Source organism: Ascidiella aspersa, chromosome 7, assembly GCF_963924565.1.
Source record: "Ascidiella aspersa chromosome 7, kaAscAspe10.2, whole genome shotgun sequence".
Classification (NCBI taxonomy): Eukaryota; Metazoa; Chordata; class Ascidiacea; order Phlebobranchia; family Ascidiidae; genus Ascidiella; species Ascidiella aspersa.
Genome location: NC_139453.1, coordinates 8,939,661 through 8,959,865, shown reverse-complemented (window position 1 = coordinate 8,959,865; position 20,205 = coordinate 8,939,661). Strand labels below are relative to the sequence as shown.

General features: G+C 40.1%; 1 protein-coding gene across 1 annotated transcript; it reads left to right on the top strand.

The window, feature by feature from the left end:
* Nucleotides 1-679: 679 nt before the first annotated feature.
* LOC146137594 (somatostatin receptor type 2-like) lies at nucleotides 680-19,114 on the top strand. Its single transcript, XM_083393447.1, has 10 exons — nucleotides 680-967; nucleotides 1,643-1,804; nucleotides 6,938-7,072; nucleotides 7,984-8,056; nucleotides 11,316-11,459; nucleotides 12,141-12,373; nucleotides 13,385-13,560; nucleotides 15,723-15,848; nucleotides 16,093-16,186; nucleotides 18,467-19,114. The coding sequence occupies exons 1-10, from the start codon at nucleotides 692-694 to the stop codon at nucleotides 18,512-18,514; spliced, it is 1,467 nt and encodes a 488-aa protein (XP_083249573.1). The 5' UTR covers nucleotides 680-691; the 3' UTR covers nucleotides 18,515-19,114.
* Nucleotides 19,115-20,205: the final 1,091 nt, after the last annotated feature.

Genomic DNA, 20,205 nt, shown 5'->3' with positions numbered 1-20,205 from the left:
CCAGTATACGTGATGCCTGAATAACACGTAACATACACGGAGATATTATTTTAGCTATAGGGGAAGATGGTGTAAAATAATGTTTCGCTAAAATTGACAATCAATAAACTAAAATTTAAGGCACAATGTACAGTTTTATAAATAATAATATCAATAAAATAGACGGGTCTTTCTGTGCCGACACAAATCTAATATAGTAGCTCATTACGGGTGATAAGAGTTATTTCGGATTCTTTCCTATTTCGGATCTGCTCTTTTTTGCTTTATGCTAAGCCTCTTAAAATGGGGGACTGTTAATCGAAGGTTTTCCCGTATATTGTACACTATTGATGAACGATGTTGCAATTGTTTTTACTGTAGCAAATTACAGTACCTGAGCGAACTAAGCGCGCCGAGATTTTGTAGAGAAATATCTCCGAAAGTTGTAAGGCTAATAAGCTGAAATTTTAAGCAAATGCTTGTTTAGGCTTTAGCTATCCAGCAAACACACTTTTAGCAGCAAATGTTAAAAAAATAATATGAGTAAATATAAACAGTGTCACCAAAAGGACATTGCTCTATAAAAATCTCGGGTCGCCCAGTTCTATCTGTGCCGCAATCTATTCATCTTTTTATAGGAGTCCGTAAGCCGTAAAGTTTGAGAGACACTGGTTTAAGACATTTTAACTTATTATTTCAATTTTAACCAAAAATGGCGGACAACTGGCCAGGATTAGATGTTGGCGGGGACTACGGCAACGAGGACCCATTCGGGAATTACCCGGTACCCACCGACGGGGGCCACTACCCGGATATGGACCCAGGCGTTCCCGGTGGAATCCCGGGCAACGACAGTATGATGACGACAAATTGCACCGAAATGCTCAAGTTTTTCGAGGCCATGAAGACCTACTACGCTCCCAGCCAAATAGTGATACCGGTCGTGTACTGTTTGATCTGCGTGATAGGATTGATCGGAAACGGACTGGTAAGTGCTTGCGTATAATTCGCTGGGACTGATTTTTCAGTAAATAGCAGTTCAAAAGGTAAGTGACCAATTTGGCGCGCGCAAATTAGCAGCGTTCGAGGTTGGCGAGGCAATTTACAACCTTTCGTATGTCTGGTTTAAAAAATTGCTCCATTGGATTCGTGGGAACCGGTTTACTGTGTTTTTTTCTTAAGCATAGCCAGCATTTGTTTGCATAGCCAGCATTTGCTGTTTGTTAAGTTTTTAGCCAATAAACTACATATTTCGCATTAAAAACAGCCACAAATTATGGATATGGTAAAGCAACCGGCAATTCTCAACCTCTAGGTAAAAACGATCTTAAAAAATGACGATAGTTCCCTTAACCACTCGCAAAGTTTCCCTTAACTACTATAGTTTCCCTTAACCAAGGTATTTTGCGCCCGGGGAAATTATAAAGCTGGCGCCCCTTCTCCATGTTTAATCACATTTCCTATTATATTAATATAATATACCTTACTTTATACGTAAAAACAATGTACATTTCAATAGAACATTGTTTTTAAGAAGAAGCAGCCTCATTTTGGCGCCCGGGGACATATGTACCCCACAGCTTACCCCTTCGCTACACCTCTGTATAACACTTAAACTTCCTTTATCACCATCGAAAAACAGCGTCGATTTTAACACGTTTAGGTGATGTTCGTCATCTTTGGAAGCAAGGAGATGACCAAGACGGTGGCCAACATCTACATCTGGAACCTGGCCGTGGCCGACACACTCTTTTTGGTCACATTGCCCTTTAGCTCAACGCAGAGGTTTCTGCTAGAGTGGCCTTTCGGAGCCGGAATGTGCAAGGTACCTTGACTTTCTGCCCGTTTCCTGAACGAGGCTATAGTAGTTTTTTGGCTGTGCTGCCGATTGTGGCTTTTGTAAGATTTGGGACTATAGCTTTATGCGGCTATTTTTTGTTGTTTGCTTAACCTGTTTCGACTCGTTTATTTGTAATAGAATTTACACCAGTGTTTCTCAAAGGCGTAATCTTTGATGGTGTGTTGCGCCAAAGCTATACACGTTTTTGTATAAATTGCTTTCTACTAGGCCTTAAAATGAACCTCGCAATTTGATGTGAGAATATCGCAGTGATCGTTTCTAATCTTGCTTGTTGCATTTATAAACCTACAACTGACCAGAAGTGCCATAAAATCTCGAGATCGTTCGGATAAGTCTTCAAATTCGTTGGTGAAGGCAAAACCGACTTTAAACGCGCATTCAGTGCTTGTCGAAGCAGTGAAGGACTGCTTACTTTTGTTTTGATCTTGTGTCTCACGCTGCGAATCTTTGGCAAAATCCCTTGCATAGTTGTTCCAGGCCAGCATTTCTCGGCCCGTCAATCCATTTAATCCGCTTAGGACCGAGGGTTGGAGACAGCGCGACTGTTTCTGACAACAACATGTAAACAGCCCATCAGCAATCCGGACTGGGATGTCCAATTTATCCTAACTGACAAGGCACAAGAGAGACAAATTGCGCCTGCCGTTTTGTTAGCATGTAAAACTGCATATTACTTAAAACTGTATTGGCTTCTTAACATTAATTTATCTTCATGGTGTAAGATATAGTTAAGTAATGCATTGCGTTAGCGCGTAAACCCACACATTGGTTGAAACTGTATTGGCTTATTTACATTATTTTATCTCCACTGTGTAAGATAGTGAAGTACATGGCAGTTTCGTACGTTCAATATTATCGGCATGTATCACTATAGTTTTTTGATAAACTGTATTGACAAGTCCGATGCGGGCGCCAACATGGTCATTCGATGTCGTTTAATTTCCGTTTCACAAAGGTGCCAGAAACCGATTTGCACATACATGTCATTTGTCAAACGAAAAAAAAATCGCAGTCACTGCGGTTTGGCGTCAACGCCAAGGCACCTTTACCCCGTCCAATCACCTAACTGCGCTGACGGATTGCGGTAATGCGTCTACGAGATGGCATAAACGGATCTGCGGGCAAAGGCGCATGCAATACACCACCCTGCCAAAACCGCAGGCCAGTTGACCTTTTTAAGTAATCGCGCACATAGCATGGTTATATCGGTGCTTTGACAGTCAGCACTGGCCGATCGCGCGTAAAAGTATTGGGGTATGCTTTTTCTCAGGCAATCGTCGGCGCTTAAGTGCTGAGAAAACTCGCCAGCGGCCAACACTGCGTATCGCACCCAGCAATTACTGCTCGCCGATGTGGCCAGGTTTTTCGACCGGCGGGCTCGGCTTATAGGTCTTCTTCGGCCATTCGGAAACCGACTTGCGGTAATTGCGGGCTCGCGAGGCGGCGGGCTATAATTTTTCATCCCGATGTTTACGCGGCTGCTTTGGGCGAAGGTGCTTATTAGTCGCCGGTCTTTTCGTCTATCAATAGCGCCTGACCACAACAGTGCTAAAAGCCGCCTAGAGGTGGTTCTTGTGCGTCCCGAATGTACGCATGGCGAGACAGCTTTTATTAAAGCATTTAATTTTTTTTAGTTACTGATTGTCTGAAAAATAAAGTGTCACGATTACCACACAACGGTAACATCACTTGATATTACCTTGGGGTAAAATGTATCCAAAACACATTCTTGGCCTTCTAAAGGCGCGTCACCCTCAGAATTCCTCTCTTGATAAGAATGTGATTAAGACGTAGCCGGATACAACCACTTTACAAATCAGGCTAGGGTGCCGGGTTGTTTGGGGGTAGTTGCTAAAAAACAAGGCCTGTGTCATTTTTTTTTTCACCAAGAAACTTTAAGGAACCAGAACTATTCTATCTGAGAATGTAAAAACAAATACTTGACTGAATATTTACGGCTGTTTTTCGGCTATGTTTTGAGGGACCGTTTTAGTTCCTCAAAGCACCTTTAAAACACCACCAGTGTACACTCACGAAATCAAGGGATTCGGTAAGAAATCAATCTGTTTACAGCTGAAGTTAATTTTTGATGCCAATTATTGTTTGCTTATAGTTCACAATTATCCCATGTTTTACCAATGGCATTACCTCGTGGACTGTCCGTGGGCCCCTGTTAAGGACTGGTTACTCTAAAATGGTCTCCATCCTGTGTAATTCAACGCTCAGATCGGTAGCGATGTAAAAAGCAACGGCTTCCTTCGCCCGTTTTTTTAGCATGTTTTTCGCCTTGTACGGTGCTCAAAGCCATACGTGTGTGTTCGTCCGGACACGAGAAGCACGACTGGCAAATGACTCGGCCGTTGATGGCCGTGTGAACCAGACACTCGTCTGGAGAGATGGCCGATCGGCGAAATATCATCATTCGATTATCGTTCAGTGTGTAGTTAACTTCTCCGCTTCACGCCGTTCCTATATTTGAGCTCTCTCGTACTTTCCGATTGCCTTTTTTCCTTGGTTTTCGGAATCCGCTCTCGGACTGGTTTTAGCTATTTCGCTAATCGAGAATCAAAAGGTTTTACTGTTTTGGGGAAACGTTAAGTTTATCTCCGCACATTTAGTACCAATATTTTTTTGAAATGTTTTAATCAACCAGCAGTAAAAACAAACGCCTTGCCGATTCCGGTGTCCTCTGACTGTAACAATAACATAGGAACCACAGATATACATCGGTATACGTCAGAACGATTGTATTGACTTCAAAATAGTAAACATAATTCCAAAAAAAATTAGATTTCTTGAAAAATTGTTATCTTACGTTTCTTGAAATTCGATCTATTTCTAATATTCAACTTTCGACATTAGTTCAGCATTTATTTTCGAATTTAGTAAAATCGTGATCAACAGCAAATCTTTCAGGCATGGAAAATCTCTATAGTAGCCGCCCAACCGTGGCGTGTCATATTGTCACAGGGTTGTAAAAAATTTAAACTGCGGTTTAAATACGAAGCAAATGTGAAAAAAAAGCGTTTACGTATACCACAGAAAATATTCATTATAGCCTATGAAATACAAAGCAAAATCCCTTATTACTGTGTTGTTTTCGTTGCAACTGTTTCCAAACACGTTGATTTCTATGGCTGTAAGCAATATCCAAAGCTAATTAATCGAATTGCAATTATTCATGTACGAATGGCGGACACCCAGAAATGCGGCTGGAATTTTTCAAGATTTAAACCCTGCTTTGAGCCGTTTAAACGAATAGCGTGTCTTTTATCGACTAAACGCGCGATGTGCTTTTAGCAGATAACACTCAACAGGCTGGGGTCAGGTTTCCAAAGGTGAACATCAGTCGTTAGCTGGCACCCCCAACCGCTAATCCGCCCCCGGCTTTACCCCCAGCGGGGGTTTGTGTCATTTGTCCAGTAGAACACCCCAGAATCAGGGGGCTGCTGTTTATTCAGCAAACAGCTAAGCCGACTAATCGCTGTCTGCCGAGGTATGCTGGGCTTTGGAGCCACCGTTGCACATTTGTGACGTCAGACAGCGGTCACACGTGACCTATAACCCTGAACTGGGCGCCTGGCAAAGGTAATTAGGTTACGCGCGATAAATTACCGGTCAAACGTTATTGTAGCGCTCAATTGATTAATTATCTACTTACCGACCAACATTTGAATCGTGTCAAACCTGGTACGCTATGCACGGATCTGTAATGTTGCTTGATAATGAATTGCAAAGCCAAAAAGGTCGTAGATCGACATCATCTTGATTATCAAGACGTTTCGATACGAGCTTGTATCATCTTCAGTTAACTTGTCAAACTTTATATTGCTTTCCGCCCATCTGTCATTGTAACGAAAACGGCGCTTGTCAAAATAAGCTCGGAAGACACCGCGGCAATTTCACAGTCTGCGCCAGGTCGCCAAAACTGCTAGATACGCATCTTTCGCTTCTTTGAACGGCGGCTTGCAACTATTTGAATTCGCGCGCCAGGTTGAAGGGGTTACGTCACTCAACTTGCGTATACTTTATAACTTGCAACGAAATCTCAGTTTAGATCTGACTCCGTGTAGGCTACTACGAATTGGTTTTATTTACAACTCAGCAACAAGCTAATAAAGCAACTGTATAGCTTTTATCGTTCCCAGTAAAGTCTAATGTTTTCTGCGTGGTTTCTTCTTCGTAATTCCGAAACGTTTTAGAAATTGAAGACTAATATTACACTTATTAAAAAAATGTTTTTGCAATTCGGAGTGACAATTTACAAAACCATAGTTAAGTCTGTGTTATTCATGATATTAATAAATTGATCACAAAATCATTATTTGATTCTAAAACAAAACGAATATAACTCTGTTGTTGATTAAATTCACTATAGCTGTTTCGTAAAGCTTTTTCAAATGAAGTGATTCTATCTAATCATCATCATATTAAGCATTTTCACTCCCATGGGCACTCGAAGTCTTCCTGAAAAAAGTACTAGACACTGGTTACTGACATAACAACTATAGCATCAATTTACCCATACATAGGTTTATATATTTTTAACACATTGAGTGTTAGATCGCAGCGAAGGCAAGTCCTCGCGCATTTTGGCAAGCTTGCGGATGGTACTCTCCGACTTGCATAGAGTGATCCTTGTCTTTTCTCCATAGTGGCTGACAATAAACTTTGAAGCATAATGGTTGAAGGTTGTAGTAAGACGTAGTAGAAATATCAATGCGCATACACAACTGTAAACTAGGTATTATTTTGAACGTTTCGAATAAATCTTTGTTCATTTTCAACTAATAAAACGTTCAAAATGATACCTATACTTCTGTGTGGACTTTGATCTTCTTATTATGTCTTACTGCAACTTCCAACCACTGTGTTCCAAGGTTTATTTAACTTTACGTCTAACCCCCCCCCCCCCCTCTCAAAACATTGAGTGTATCAGCGTATAGTTTGTTCATAACTTTGGCAAATGTTTTACGACGGGATAGTGATCGAACCATAGGGGAGACACCCTTACTTGGTAATACCGAGGTTGTGGCATGTAGATCATTTGACCAAGTTTTGCACGAACCAACAAACTAACATGATCTTTAAACGCAGATCGTCGAAGCAGTGAAGTACCTGAACTACTACTCAAGCATCTTCTTTCTCACTGCGATGTCCATCGATCGCTACATCGCAGTTCAGTATGTCGTCACTTCAAGTCGTTGGAGAACCAGTCGCAACACTTTCTTCGTGAGTCCTTGTTGCCTGGAAAAAGGCGTATTTTTGTGAAATCCAAAACCACTGGCAGCAGGTTTCTGCTAGTCGATCACTGTTCCCCTGACGCGCTTATTACCAATAGAAATCAAAGTTTAAAAACCCGCGTAAAACCAAAATCAGACATTTTTAAATGAATATTTATTTCGCCTATGGTGGTATCGTCAGTTCCTTTCAGTAAACTCAGGTTATTTAAATTTGAGTTTTATTTGTTTATAAAATCCAAAGCCACTGGCAGCAGGTTTTTGCTTGTCGATCAGTGTTACCCTGGCGCGTATATTAACAATAAAACTCATAGTTTAAAAACCCCTGTAAATGAGACATTTTTTAAAGGAATATGTTTTTCGCCTATACTTACATTGTCAGTTCCTTAACTCGAATGATTCATGATGTCTTTTTTGTCTGGAAGCGTCTGTTGCGTATATAAGATTAGTGGGATCGTAGAGACTTGACCGGACCTGGGCAAAAATAGGACCCTCACGGAGTCCGACCAACAAAGCATTTTATCCGACCCGTGGCACATTTTCAATTATACAATACATACTTGTGGTATTTTTGCGTGTTTTGACTAAATTCAATTAAATAAATAAACATTTTTATGCAAACTCGCTTTTTTGTTGTTTGGATGTTGGATACCCTATACTTACACCAGTTTGCCAAGTCAATTCTGTTTAGGACTATTACAGAATTACAACTGAAAATATGACTTTGGAATTATCAAATATACAAATTGTAAAACTAGATTCGTTAATATCCGCGTTGTCATGTGCGGTTATAACAGTATAACAGCATACATTTCAAGCATGTGCCTACATAAGTTTTCTTCAGTAATCATGCTAATATGACAACTCTGTGATTATATTCCCACTTTTGTTTTTAAATTGAAGGTCTGTGCTGCGATTTGGGTCGTGTCTCTTGTCATGGTCACTCCCCTACTCATCTATTCTCGTCTTGATGGAGGTAAGATTAAGCATTTATCTTTGCTTTAAGCCTTTGCAAAACACAACACTGGCAAACCATCTTTAAACAAACTTACAATTAACTGTATGTACTTAATCTTTGTTTTTCGCCTGTCGTTTTAGTTGAAATTTCCAGCGTCTATGTTTTGTGATTCCAATAATATTACTCAATTTACGAATAAACCGTCGTTTAATTAACGTCTTGAATAGTGCTCTTATAGATTTCTTCTATGTGGGTCTTTTGTATTTGAAGGGATTGGATAATTTTTGTTTACATCAGTTTTTATCCTATTGTTCAGAATTTAAGTCTGTGTATAGTCGATTAACTTTAAAATATATAAAACATTTTTAGAAAAGTTAACTAAACACAGTATTATTTCTGTTGGTTGTAGCAACTTAATAGGTGTTAGTTGCGACCTCAGGCTTTTTATAAATAAATTTAACACCGCGATGGACGGTCTAGGTTTTCCGAATAGATGCATAGGGTTCCGGTCTGTACCGTTGTCATATGTGGATTACTCAGTCCAGTCGGATGCAATACTTTGTCACGGAGACTGCTGCCTTGATCAGGTTTCCGCGTGAATAATTAGCAACCCCGGATCATCGCCCAAAACGTGGTTAAAGGGGAAACAGGATTTGCTTGTAGCCAGTGTATTGCTCGGGAGAAAATCCGTCGACGTTGCGCAAGGTCACGTACACCGCAGCAAAGTGACACAACTGCCAAACGACAACACCACGAAATGACACAATTGCCAAACGACAACTCCTCGAAATGACACTACTCCCAAACGACAACACCACGAAATTTTACTACAGTAAAACGACAGCAATTCCGCTTTATTTTTTATTGAAACAGGAGCAGTTTATTCAAACAGCAGCACTCAAGTTTGACACTTAAAACTCCCAAACCCTAATATTTGCTGGAATTACGCAGAATCACATACACCGCAGCAAATTACACTATTTCCCAAAGACAGCTCCGCGAAATGACACTACTCCCAACAACAACACCACGAAATTTTACTACAGTAAAACGACAGCAATTCCGCTTTATTTTTTGTTGAAACAGGAGCAGTTTATTCAAACAGCAGCACTCAAGTTTGACACTTAAAACTCCCAAACCGAAATCTTTGCTGGAGTTGAGCAGAATCACATACACCGCAGCAAATTACACTATTTCCCAAAGACAGCTCCGCGAAATGACATTACTCCCAAACGACAACACCACGAAATTTTACTACAGTAAAACGACAGCAATTCAGCTTTATTTTTTATATAAACAGGAGCAGTTTATTCAAACAGCAGCACTCAAGTTTGACACTTAAAACTCCCAAACCGAAATCTTTGCTGGAGTTGAGCAGAATCACATACACCGCAGCAAATTACACTATTTCCCAAAGACAGCTCCGCGAAATGACATTACTCCCAAACGACAACACCACGAAATTTTACTACAGTAAAACGACAGCAATTCAGCTTTATTTTTTATATAAACAGGAGCAGTTTATTCAAACAGCAGCACTCAAGTTTGACACTTAAAACTCCCAAACCCTAATATTTGCTGGAAATACGCAGAATCACATACACCGCAGCAAATTACACTATTTCCCAAAGACAGCTCCGCGAAATGACACTACTCCCAAACGACAACACCACGAAATTTTACTACAGTAAAACGACAGCAATTCAGCTTTATTTTTTATATAAACAGGAGCAGTTTATTCAAACAGCAGCACTCAAGTTTGACACTTAAAACTCCCAAACCGAAATCTTTGCTGGAGTTGAGCAGAATCACATACACCGCAGCAAATTACACTATTTCCCAAAGACAGCTCCGCGAAATGACACTACTCCCAAACGACAACACCACGAAATTTTACTACAGTAAAACGACAGCAATTCCGCTTTATTTTTTGTTGAAACAGGAGCAGTTTATTCAAACAGCAGCACTCAAGTTTGACACTTAAAACTCCCAAACCGAAATCTTTGCTGGAGTTGAGCAGAATCACGTAGACCGCAACAAATTACACTACTGCCAAAAGACAGCACCGCGTAATGACACTACTGTTAAAAGACAGCACCGCGAAAAAAGATCTTGATAATTTTATAAACGCGATGATTAAAATGTGTAACTCTAACGACACTAAGATGGTTGACAATCGCTGTTCTGTTCTTCACAAAAAAAATTGGTTTACCATTTCGAGTAAATGCCAACTCGGTGAAAAGTCATTTCTCATCCGTGACATTTGGCCGGATCCAAACACTGCAAATTAGGTTTGTTTTGCTTGTTTAATGTAGACACCTGAAAGTTTTATTGACAGAGATGTAACATACGGGGTTTCTATGTTCGCTTAATAATTTACGTGACGAGAACATGCGAAAGACACACATTGGCATCAGTTTCGTTGAACTCGAAAGAGCAAGCACAGACAAACAATGTTTGTTCATTTGACGGAGCTGTTTACACTTTACAGTCTCATGAAGTTTAACTATAGGATGGAACTGAATGAAGTTTGCCTAACGATATTTACTTAAAGTGCCAGACCGCGTTTGTGTGTTTACCATAAAAATCTGTTGCCTAAAGACAAAGTCTTGTGTTGCTAAAAATTATTTAAAACAAATAGTCTAAAACATCTTATTTGAACCCTAGTTATTTATGCAAAATACTTAAAAGTCATTGACTTAATTCATTACAACACTTGTATATTGTGCTAGTCAAAAACGAAAAGTCTGTTTTAGATATAAATATCCTATGAATTAAAGCAAAGTTATCTCAATCCAAGCGCTTTTTCTCATGTTATACTAACGTCAAAGCCCTTAAGCCCTATGATACCTCTGTGCTCTGTAACTGTTTGCCGTTATACGCCGCTGAATTGGTTTACTCATCTAAAAGCTTAAAGTTTACTCATCTAATGACCTTCTAGCATATAGGGTAAAGTAGAAATCCGATAGCTTTCCTGCGTCTGGACGAGTAGTTCTTAAACCTTTTAACCAGGCGTACCTCTTTTAGTTTCTTTAAATAATGGAGAAACCGCCTAATTCGCAAAACAGTGAAAGCTGGAAAATATTCGCTGTTACGAAAATCCTTAACATTTATTCGGTGCTCAATTATTAACTATTCTCATTGTACACAATATGCCAAAAAATAATTTCTCATAATTGAACTTCTGGTAATATAACTTATCAAATCAACAAAAAAACTGAAAGACTGCTCGTTGGACCCCAGGGGTATCCCAATGCTTATCCCAATGATTTTTCAGGAGTTTGTGCTCTGATGTTCCACACTGAAGACCCAGAATTCAAAGACGACCTTACGTTGGAAGAATCGCGCGCATTGCTTCCAACGGCTTACGATTACGATTGCGAGCGCTTCGAGGAGATTATGAGGCTGTCCAACATGCCAGGTAAAGGTTTAGTGCACTTTAACAATCAGGGGGGCATTTCGTTCTTTACATTTGTATTTTAAGGACTATTAGACTAGAACACTGTAAAATACCATTTGGGTGTCGATCATGCTGACATTGCTTGGTCTCATGGTCTGTCAACAGTTCACCGGTTTCAGACGACCTTGGCTACACCTTTAGTATATTCTATACCTAACACATTTCCTTTAATATCTAATCACCTGTAATTCTGTCCTGTCAGAAACGTGTTCCTCGCTTCTATGTAAATAAATCTCTCTTGTAAAGGGTATTGTATTATGTTATAGTTTGTCAACATTGCCACATGACTTTATTTCAAAGCAAGAAGCTCAGTCACGACCTATAGCATTTTTTAGTCAATCCGGCTATAATTTGTCTTTTGACAGTAACCATCTAACTTACAGTATTCTAAATCAGTATTTTTTTTACTTTCTTTTGAGTCACACATGAAAAAAAGTAATTTTGCGGAAGACCAAACGAAAGTTAATATCATGCAATAAAATCGACAACACATCAACAGTTTATTTCACTGTCAGATTGGGTTTTTATTCTGTCACGGAGCACAAGTGTTAACGATAAACAGCGGTTATAAATCACTGTTATAATTAACAGCACGTCTATACCAGCTGAGATTGTCTTAACCCTTACGTTGCTTTCTGGCAGAAACCTCCGGTGAAATGCCGTTCGACTACCCTGATTACAGCGCGATGGAGCAGCAAGGCGACAAGTCGACCACGGTCATGTGCAAGCACAACACGTCCAAGACCTTCCACACTTTCCTCATTTTTTCTACAGTGGTAGGTTTCGTGATACCCTTCGCCATCATCTCGGTATGCTACATCATGATCGTCGTGAGGATGCTACAGCCGTCTGAGACCCGAAGCCGGTCGAGACAGGCAAGTCCAGTGCTGTAATGATTTCAGGCAGTGGTTCTCAACCGGGGTGCCGCGGCACTCTAGGGTGCCATTTTTAACGCATAAGGGTGCCGAGAAATATTTTAAATTCTTTTGGACTCCAATTGTTGCTTTAACAATAAGCTTCGTGATACAATTTTTTGTGTACGATCAAAGTGCCAAAAATTAAAACGTTCCAGTGAACCAATCAGCAAAAGTACGAGCAAGGGTGCCGCGAACTATTTATAATTTGTGTATAGTGCCGCAAGCCCAAAAAGGTTGACTTGAGTTAAGTCTTTTGGTCAAAATGACTTGATTTGACTTAGTCGTTTGGGCAAATGGCAACCGATGACATAAACTGGGATTTTTTGAAAAAACTTGACTTGGACAAGTCATCAAAATGACTTGTTTACAACACTGGGCAAGTCGCTGCTGCTCATGCCATTTCAACTGCAGTAAAAAGTACATTCGAACATGGTATGAGATTTCAACGCTGCAAAAGAACAAAGCTTCAAAATATTTGTATTTGGGGGGAGGCCGAGAAAAGGGTTGTCTTCTTTCATTTAAATTTTGTAAAGAGCTGAGGTCCTAAAGCAAAAAGCAATAATAAGCGATCAAAATTCATGCCTATTTTTCGCAAGCACAATGTTTCCACTACGTTTAGCCGTTGTATCGTAAATTCGCGCTTCGGTTGGAAATTAATGAATTTGGTGCACCACAGACGCATACCCGTAATCCCAATTAAGCAAAAATCTGCCTTTTTAGCAGTACAACTTTCCAGGCCAACATGCCGCATAGGCATTGTTGTTAAACTTGTATTTATAAATAGATGCCACTTCTGGAGCTACAAAATACAAGTATAGAGTAGAAATAACAATTTTCAAATCAAATATGTGTAAAATGATAGCGTGAAAAATGTGCCCACAGTGCTACTTCCATCCGGTGCCTGTCAAGACGCTACAAATATCTTAATGACAAGCCTCGGTGGCAATATAACGCTCTTGTTTTCTACAGGCCGAGCGCACACGACGCAAGGTTACCCGTATGGTGGTGGCCCTCGTAATCACCTTCTTCATCTGTTGGCTTCCCTTCTACATGTGGCATCTCATGCAGATCAAGGGGGTGCGGGCACGCCAGGGGGTGTGCCACAATATACGGGACTTCACCTTCTGTCTCGCCTTCGCAAACAGGTGATTTTTTTCTATCTTTTGGCAAAGATTTTCGGCTAACTGTAGAAATTGCGTTGACAACGCGTGTTATGTGTGTAGCTTTTTCAAATGGTATATCTTTGATATAATATATAAGTATGAGTTATTGAAATACTGTCTCGGTGATTTATTACGCCTCGAGCTATTCAAATTCCAGGCATATATCTATAGTTTTGTATTGCAGTCACTTTTTTGTTGTGCGCCCCAACAACCAACTTGATGAATAAATTAGGCCATTACTGCCGAAAAAACATTCATTTTAAAATCTAAAAATTGTATACTATTGTTTAACTTGTATACAAGTTATTGATCTGTCGGTGCAAGCCGAAGGTAAAGCGTCATTTTTACCTTGACCTGCTTTACGAAATTCAGCGAAAAAAAAAAGTATACACAACCTAAAAGTTGCTAGGCTTGCAAAACCAAGTTTTCCAACAAGGTTGAGCTGCCTTTTGAACGCTTTAATCCCAAAAGCAAGCAGGATAACCGTTCGAGTTTGTTCGACTGCGAAAGAGTGCGACGACATTGATCAAGTAAACTGCTGTTCGCGCCGCGTAACATAACACGGGCGCAAACAGAAGACGTTTAAAGTCGAGAGCGGAATGCAGCCTTAACCGAGTCGCCAGGTAGTCGAAGGTCAAGACTTCGGAACAGCGGCATTACATCGGCCGGAAAAACGCGCTTGCCGGCAGTGAATTACGTCAAATTGAATGCGGGGCGAAGACGCGATATAACGCTAAACAAAAATCATAAGCCTTCATCCGTCTCACTAAAAGAGCTCTTACGAGCGTTGCGAAGGGGGGGGGGGGTACTTGTGCGAGTCTCGATAAGAATCTCACCCTGTTCTGCCAAAAATCTGGGCTCGATACATCAAACACGCAGCCCTCTGGGCCTTAATGCATCAAAGCTTGACGATAGGTGAAACTCATCACTAAGAAGCAATTTATTTTGTTTTAAATGACGGGGAGTTCTCCTTTTTCGCTAATAATTGCGTAAGGCTTCAAATTTAGCTGTGTCTGTTGGGGTTTGCAAGAAAAACTCAAGATTGTGTTTTGAAACCACTAAAAACAAATTCAATCATATTGAATTACCTAATTGATACAACACAGTGATATTCTTGTAAAGAAAGCAATCCTCTAAATTAATTTAACCGGTTTGTGGTTACTTCTTTCAAAACTTTTTCGTTGCTTTGAGTAATTTTGAAAGCAAAACAGTTTTTCGAGAATTTTCGTACTTTTATACTCGACACTTTTTAACATATGTCACTGATATAGTGTTATTTTAAACATGTGCAAATTAAAACCATAAAGGCAAGTATTGACGAAACATAAATGGCCCCTTCAGCATACAAAACCGATTGCAGTGCAGTTGCTATGAGTTTAACTGGAGGGTGTCTTAAACAAAACAAATCTCCAGTTAAAGCTGAATTTTAGAAATGCTCACAGGCCCGGTTCTTTAGGATTGCTGAAAAATCTCAGACCACGTGTGGTCCTCTATACTGGGAGAGGCTAATCACAGTTTCTCAGTTCAACACAACTGTGTAAAGCTAGATATCGTGACGCCCGCTGAAATCTATCACAATCGAGTTGACTCACAATGACTCGACGAATCCCTTCTTCAGCCACTGGCATCCGTAACCCTTGCCAGAACGTTAAAGGGCTTCTGAAGAGCTTGATTCGTATCCATTTCCTAACTTCGATAAGGTCGCGGCAGTAGTAAGATATAGGGCTTTGCTGAAGCACCGCGAAACAACAAGAGGCAGACAGGATTAACTACTTTAAAGTTTGATTAGTTTATTCTTTTTAGCTCTATAGCTTCGGAAAATAGACGATTGGTTTGGTGGGTAAACTAACAAAGTATCCTGCACATTCTAGTTTCTCTCTCTTTTTGCATTTGCTGTGTATTTACAGGTTCCTTTTTATTTATTTTCTGGTGACTCGTGTTTTTCGTGCGTGTTTCTTGCATGCTTAAAAAGTGTTTCGGAATGTTAGTAGACTGCGGCAAAGAATGTGTTCAGGGTATTTTTCCCAATGTATTCTACATTTAATTGTTAAAGTTTAACCTCTAGCAGGCGAACGTTGACCAACGTTGACCAATGCGCGTTAGGCAGCACTTTCAACCTGTTTAACCACTAATGCTCTTTGTAGCTGCCTGAATCCGATCCTCTACACATTCCTGGGTCACAATTTCCAGGAGAGACTACGCAAGAGTATTGCGATCTCATTCCGTTCGTTTTCCCTACACACGACTAGGTACACCACCAACACAGTCAGGTAGCTATAAAAGTCAAGTTTTATTTGCTTTGGAAAATGTAGTACTATTGTTATATAGCACTATCGAGTGCGAACAGACTAAACAGTAGAAACGACTGGATTTTTTTCACCATGTGGAATGTAAGCTGTAAAACTTTTAACAATGTCAAAAGTAAACAGTTCGTCAATTGACGCTTCTATTTTACGAGTTTTACTAAAATCACTTTAACCGCCTATTTACCTAACTGTTATGGTGTTTTTGCAGTCGAGGTGAGACACCAGCACACAGCAAGAAACAGGAGGCCAGTCATTCTGAACAGGGCGACCTCTCGATGAAAGTCACCCAGCCTCTGTGCCAAGTAAGTGTGTATTTCGCGATTTTCAGCACCCTGAGACTGTTTGAAGGCGTGGCGCAGGGGCCAAGCTGTACTTACATATTTCCTGCTTGAAATGGAAGCAAGAAGTTGACCTAATAATTCGTCGTGAATCATGACTTTGTAACAATGTTTGGTCATGTGAACGCATAGGTCAATTATTTCCGCGTGGGATGCGACTCAATGGCAAACCATTTATGGGAGAGCGTATGACACCCTTTGGGAATATTTAGTAAACTCACACAGAAGCCAAATGAACCTCATAAGGAAATCATCTTTTACCAGATGTTAATAATAAAAAAATATTAGGTGATTGCTGGCTCACTCGAGGTCTGTTCAACTCAAAGATCCTAACCTCTGTATATAAAACATGAAATTTTTAACATTTCTGTTTATAGACAGGTTGCTCAGGCCCTCATATACCTGTAGCTCTACCAGCATACCGAATGCCTTCGTTAAACCTAAGGGAAATCAGTCGTTTGCTTATAATCAAATAACGCCTAATCAGTGACATTTGTTCAAAGAGTCGGTTAAATAGGCTAGGTAATTTCGACCTTATAAAGGATTTTTGAACACATTAAAAAGTGGTAAACGTGCTGTTTTCCTTTACTGTTTGCTAAAAATAAGTTCTTCTGGTATATGTCTGACAATGGTGTGTATCAGTTTGGCGTATTTTACCAGAAGAACTTATTTTCACTTTTCAGTATACAATACATATATACTATGCCTGCTAGCAACAGCATATGTACTGTTTTATTGATTAGAGTTCGAAATTAACTCTAGCCCTCTGGTGCATTTCTTAAACCCTTCAAATCAAGAGCTGCCAGCGTTCAACTTAAAATTATCGAGCCCTTCGATCGCAGTCAGGTTTCCTCCGCTACGACGTCGACAAGCCCGAATTCGGTGCACTCGGTCCTATTTTGGTCGCCCATTGCGCACCGACAGCCGTGTTTTCTCAACCCGACCAGCCACTTTCCCAACCAGGCCAATGCAAAACAGAGCGGAAGCAATACTCGCAAAAAGATTCCGTTCCCCAGCCATGCCGACACCGTTTCCAGTGGAGCGCAACCTGGTTGCGTTTCGGGCGCGATTGTTTTCTTCCAAAGGCGCTTTGACGCCCAAGAAAGAAACAAAAGCCCTTTCCAGTCTTCCAGCTTGAGTTTCCTTCTTAAGAGGAAGCCTTCTAGGGCAATTGGCAGGTACAGATCTGTCCCGAAATGCAGCGCGTTCTGCTGCTGCTGAAAATAAGCGGCACTGGCTGGTTCTTTCTTTTCCTGCCTTGTAGAAACTCCAGGGCAAGCGACTGACCGTGTTTCCGCCGGGCCCTGATTAGCTTCCGCTGGCCCCAATGCCCTGCCTGCGTCCAGGCCGCCATCCAAGGGACGTCGAGTTAAATGGCGGAAGTGTCGCACAGCTGCGCCGCGACGAAAATCGCTTAATTCGACTTGTGTTCACCTTTGGGACAAACTGCCTGTCGCCGTGCTTACATAGCAGGTGTAGCGTGTGCTGAGAAAAACGCTGAGTTAGTTGTTTTTGGCCGAAGTTCGAATCTCACACAAGATAGGTTAGGTTTGCCAAACTGTGGCAGATTTCTCTTGTTTAATAAATATTTTTAATTATTTAATGAAGTTTTAAAAAGGACTTTAAACGGGTCGTTTTTGCATAATTTTAGTTTGGTGTCAGGGTTAATTCTAATCTTATCTGACATAACTTTTAAATAATAATTTTAGACCACCTAAAATTGCTTAAACTATGGCCAACCAGTGAAAAACGAACAGCCTAATTTATTACTTAACTTACTGTGTTAACCGCATAGAGTCAATTAACGAAACACGTAGGTTAATGGGTTTAGAGAAATATTAACCCGAATCTTCCTCAATTACACACAATCCTTGTTATACAGTTATATTGCAAAATATTACACAACAAGACGAAATGCCCGCCGTTTCCCAGGTTAAATATACGACTTTTACCAGTTATATACGATGTCGCGTCAAACATTGTATAATACAAAAATTGTTTGGAATGCTGGCGTTGTCCTGATGTCAAGTAATACCCGCTGCAATAAGCGCGATTATTCACAAAATTTACCTAAATTTTGCGTAGTTAAACAAAATACACCAATCCATCAAGCTGATCTGTAAATCAGTATTGCATATTATTTTGTACCGCATGACCGTGTAAGTTTATAAAAGTCTTATGTTACAGCCCAGGGTAGTCCAAATCCTGGCCCGACACCTTTGCAAAGTGTTTCTTTTATTTCAGCCTAAAAACGGCGAGCGAAAGCCCGCGACCACAGAGAAGCTGCTCTAAGTTGAACACTGAAGAGTTTCCGAGCGCAAAAAAGAGAAAAAAGGCGAAGCGGTGAACAAGAGACCGCTGTCGCTCCGTATTAACGAAAACAACGACCCAGAAGTATCGTCAATCTTCATATTTTGCTGCAATACACGTTGTTAAATGTGACTCTTGCCTTGGGGCAGCCGATAATCGCTTTTAAATGTTTTTACATTGCTCATTTTGTGTCGCATTTCTTTACAATTCACAGTGTTTACGCCAAAAGAGACAATGCGGTGAAATACGACGAAAATAATGCGGTTTTGTCGTCTTCATTTGACACACTTCAATATTTCACTTGTTTAAAGTATTTCTTCGTTATCGATGTACATGAAACACTCTTAACCACTTCCAGAAGACCGACCGTGTTTTGACGCAATAGCGCCACCGTGTAGATAATTTTCAAAATATTTTGCCGTTAGGTGGCGGTACACTGCATAAACATGAAGCTACTAATTAGCAAGAACTAAAAATGTGTGTCTTTGCAACATTTGCAACTACTTGTTTAGCGAACAGCTATATTACCGATTTCATTCACCAGCGTCTGTTTTTTTCACATGTGTAATAAACATACTGTAACGCGTGGGTCTCTATTGGTTACTTTTAATATGCGTAAGATGTTTTGACAGGCTCGGAATGGCTGTTACCTAATTTATCAGTTAGGTGCGAAATGAAAAAATGCTATTTTCTTCTGTGAAGTATATTATGGCGCTATAGCAGGGTTTCTTTAAACTAGGGTCAAAAGCCGTATTAAAATATTATAGTGTATTATTTCACAGGTGGAATTATTCGTTAAACATAGACTTTTTTGAAAATAATATGTATTAATTAAAAACCCTTGCGGTTCCGCGCCTTCTCCTTGAACTTTGCATTTTGGAATTTTGGGATTTTTTTAGTTTCACTTGTTTTATGATGTCAAATTATGGCGTCAACTCTAAAAATTTCATGCCGATCATCCACGCCCACCAAAATACTTTTGGGGGTCGGCGTTAAAAACAGTTCAAGAGCCCTAGCGCTAGACCAGCGGTTCTCAACCAGTAGGCCATGGCTCACTGGTGGGCCATGGAAACTTTTTAGATGGGCTACAGACGAATTTAAAAAAGCTAGATTTATTGAAGAATTTAGTTTCATTTTTGTCACTACACCTAATTTTACAGGAATAATGGCTTGGGGAGGAATTGAGTAGGAATGAAAATGATATGTAAATTTATTGTTATATGCTTCGCTATTTTTGTTAAAAAGGTTGAGAACCACTGCGCTAGACAGTTAGAAAATTACATATTTTGAGCTCTAAATTTCGGCGACATTAATATTATTACACTTTTGACACCGCAATTTGTGTCTGTATCACGTACGTAAATCAGGTCATTTGAGTTTATTTTGTTTATTGAACAACACGATAAGCTGCATGTAAATGCAAAACTCCAACGGAATTGGCGAAACGCGCCTAGGTCAGTTCTGCTCATTTAACCTTGTTTTCGTTGCAGCTAGGTTTTACTGAGTGTTTTTTAGATCTTGCAAAACAGAGCGACGGCCATTCAATTAACACAAGAAACAATTGCACGTCAATTCTAACAGTGATTTTGGTGTACGGGATTAACAAAAATCACATAACATAAATTAAATTGCTTGTTCCAACTGGTTTATTTTATTTGCCCAACCAAATTAAA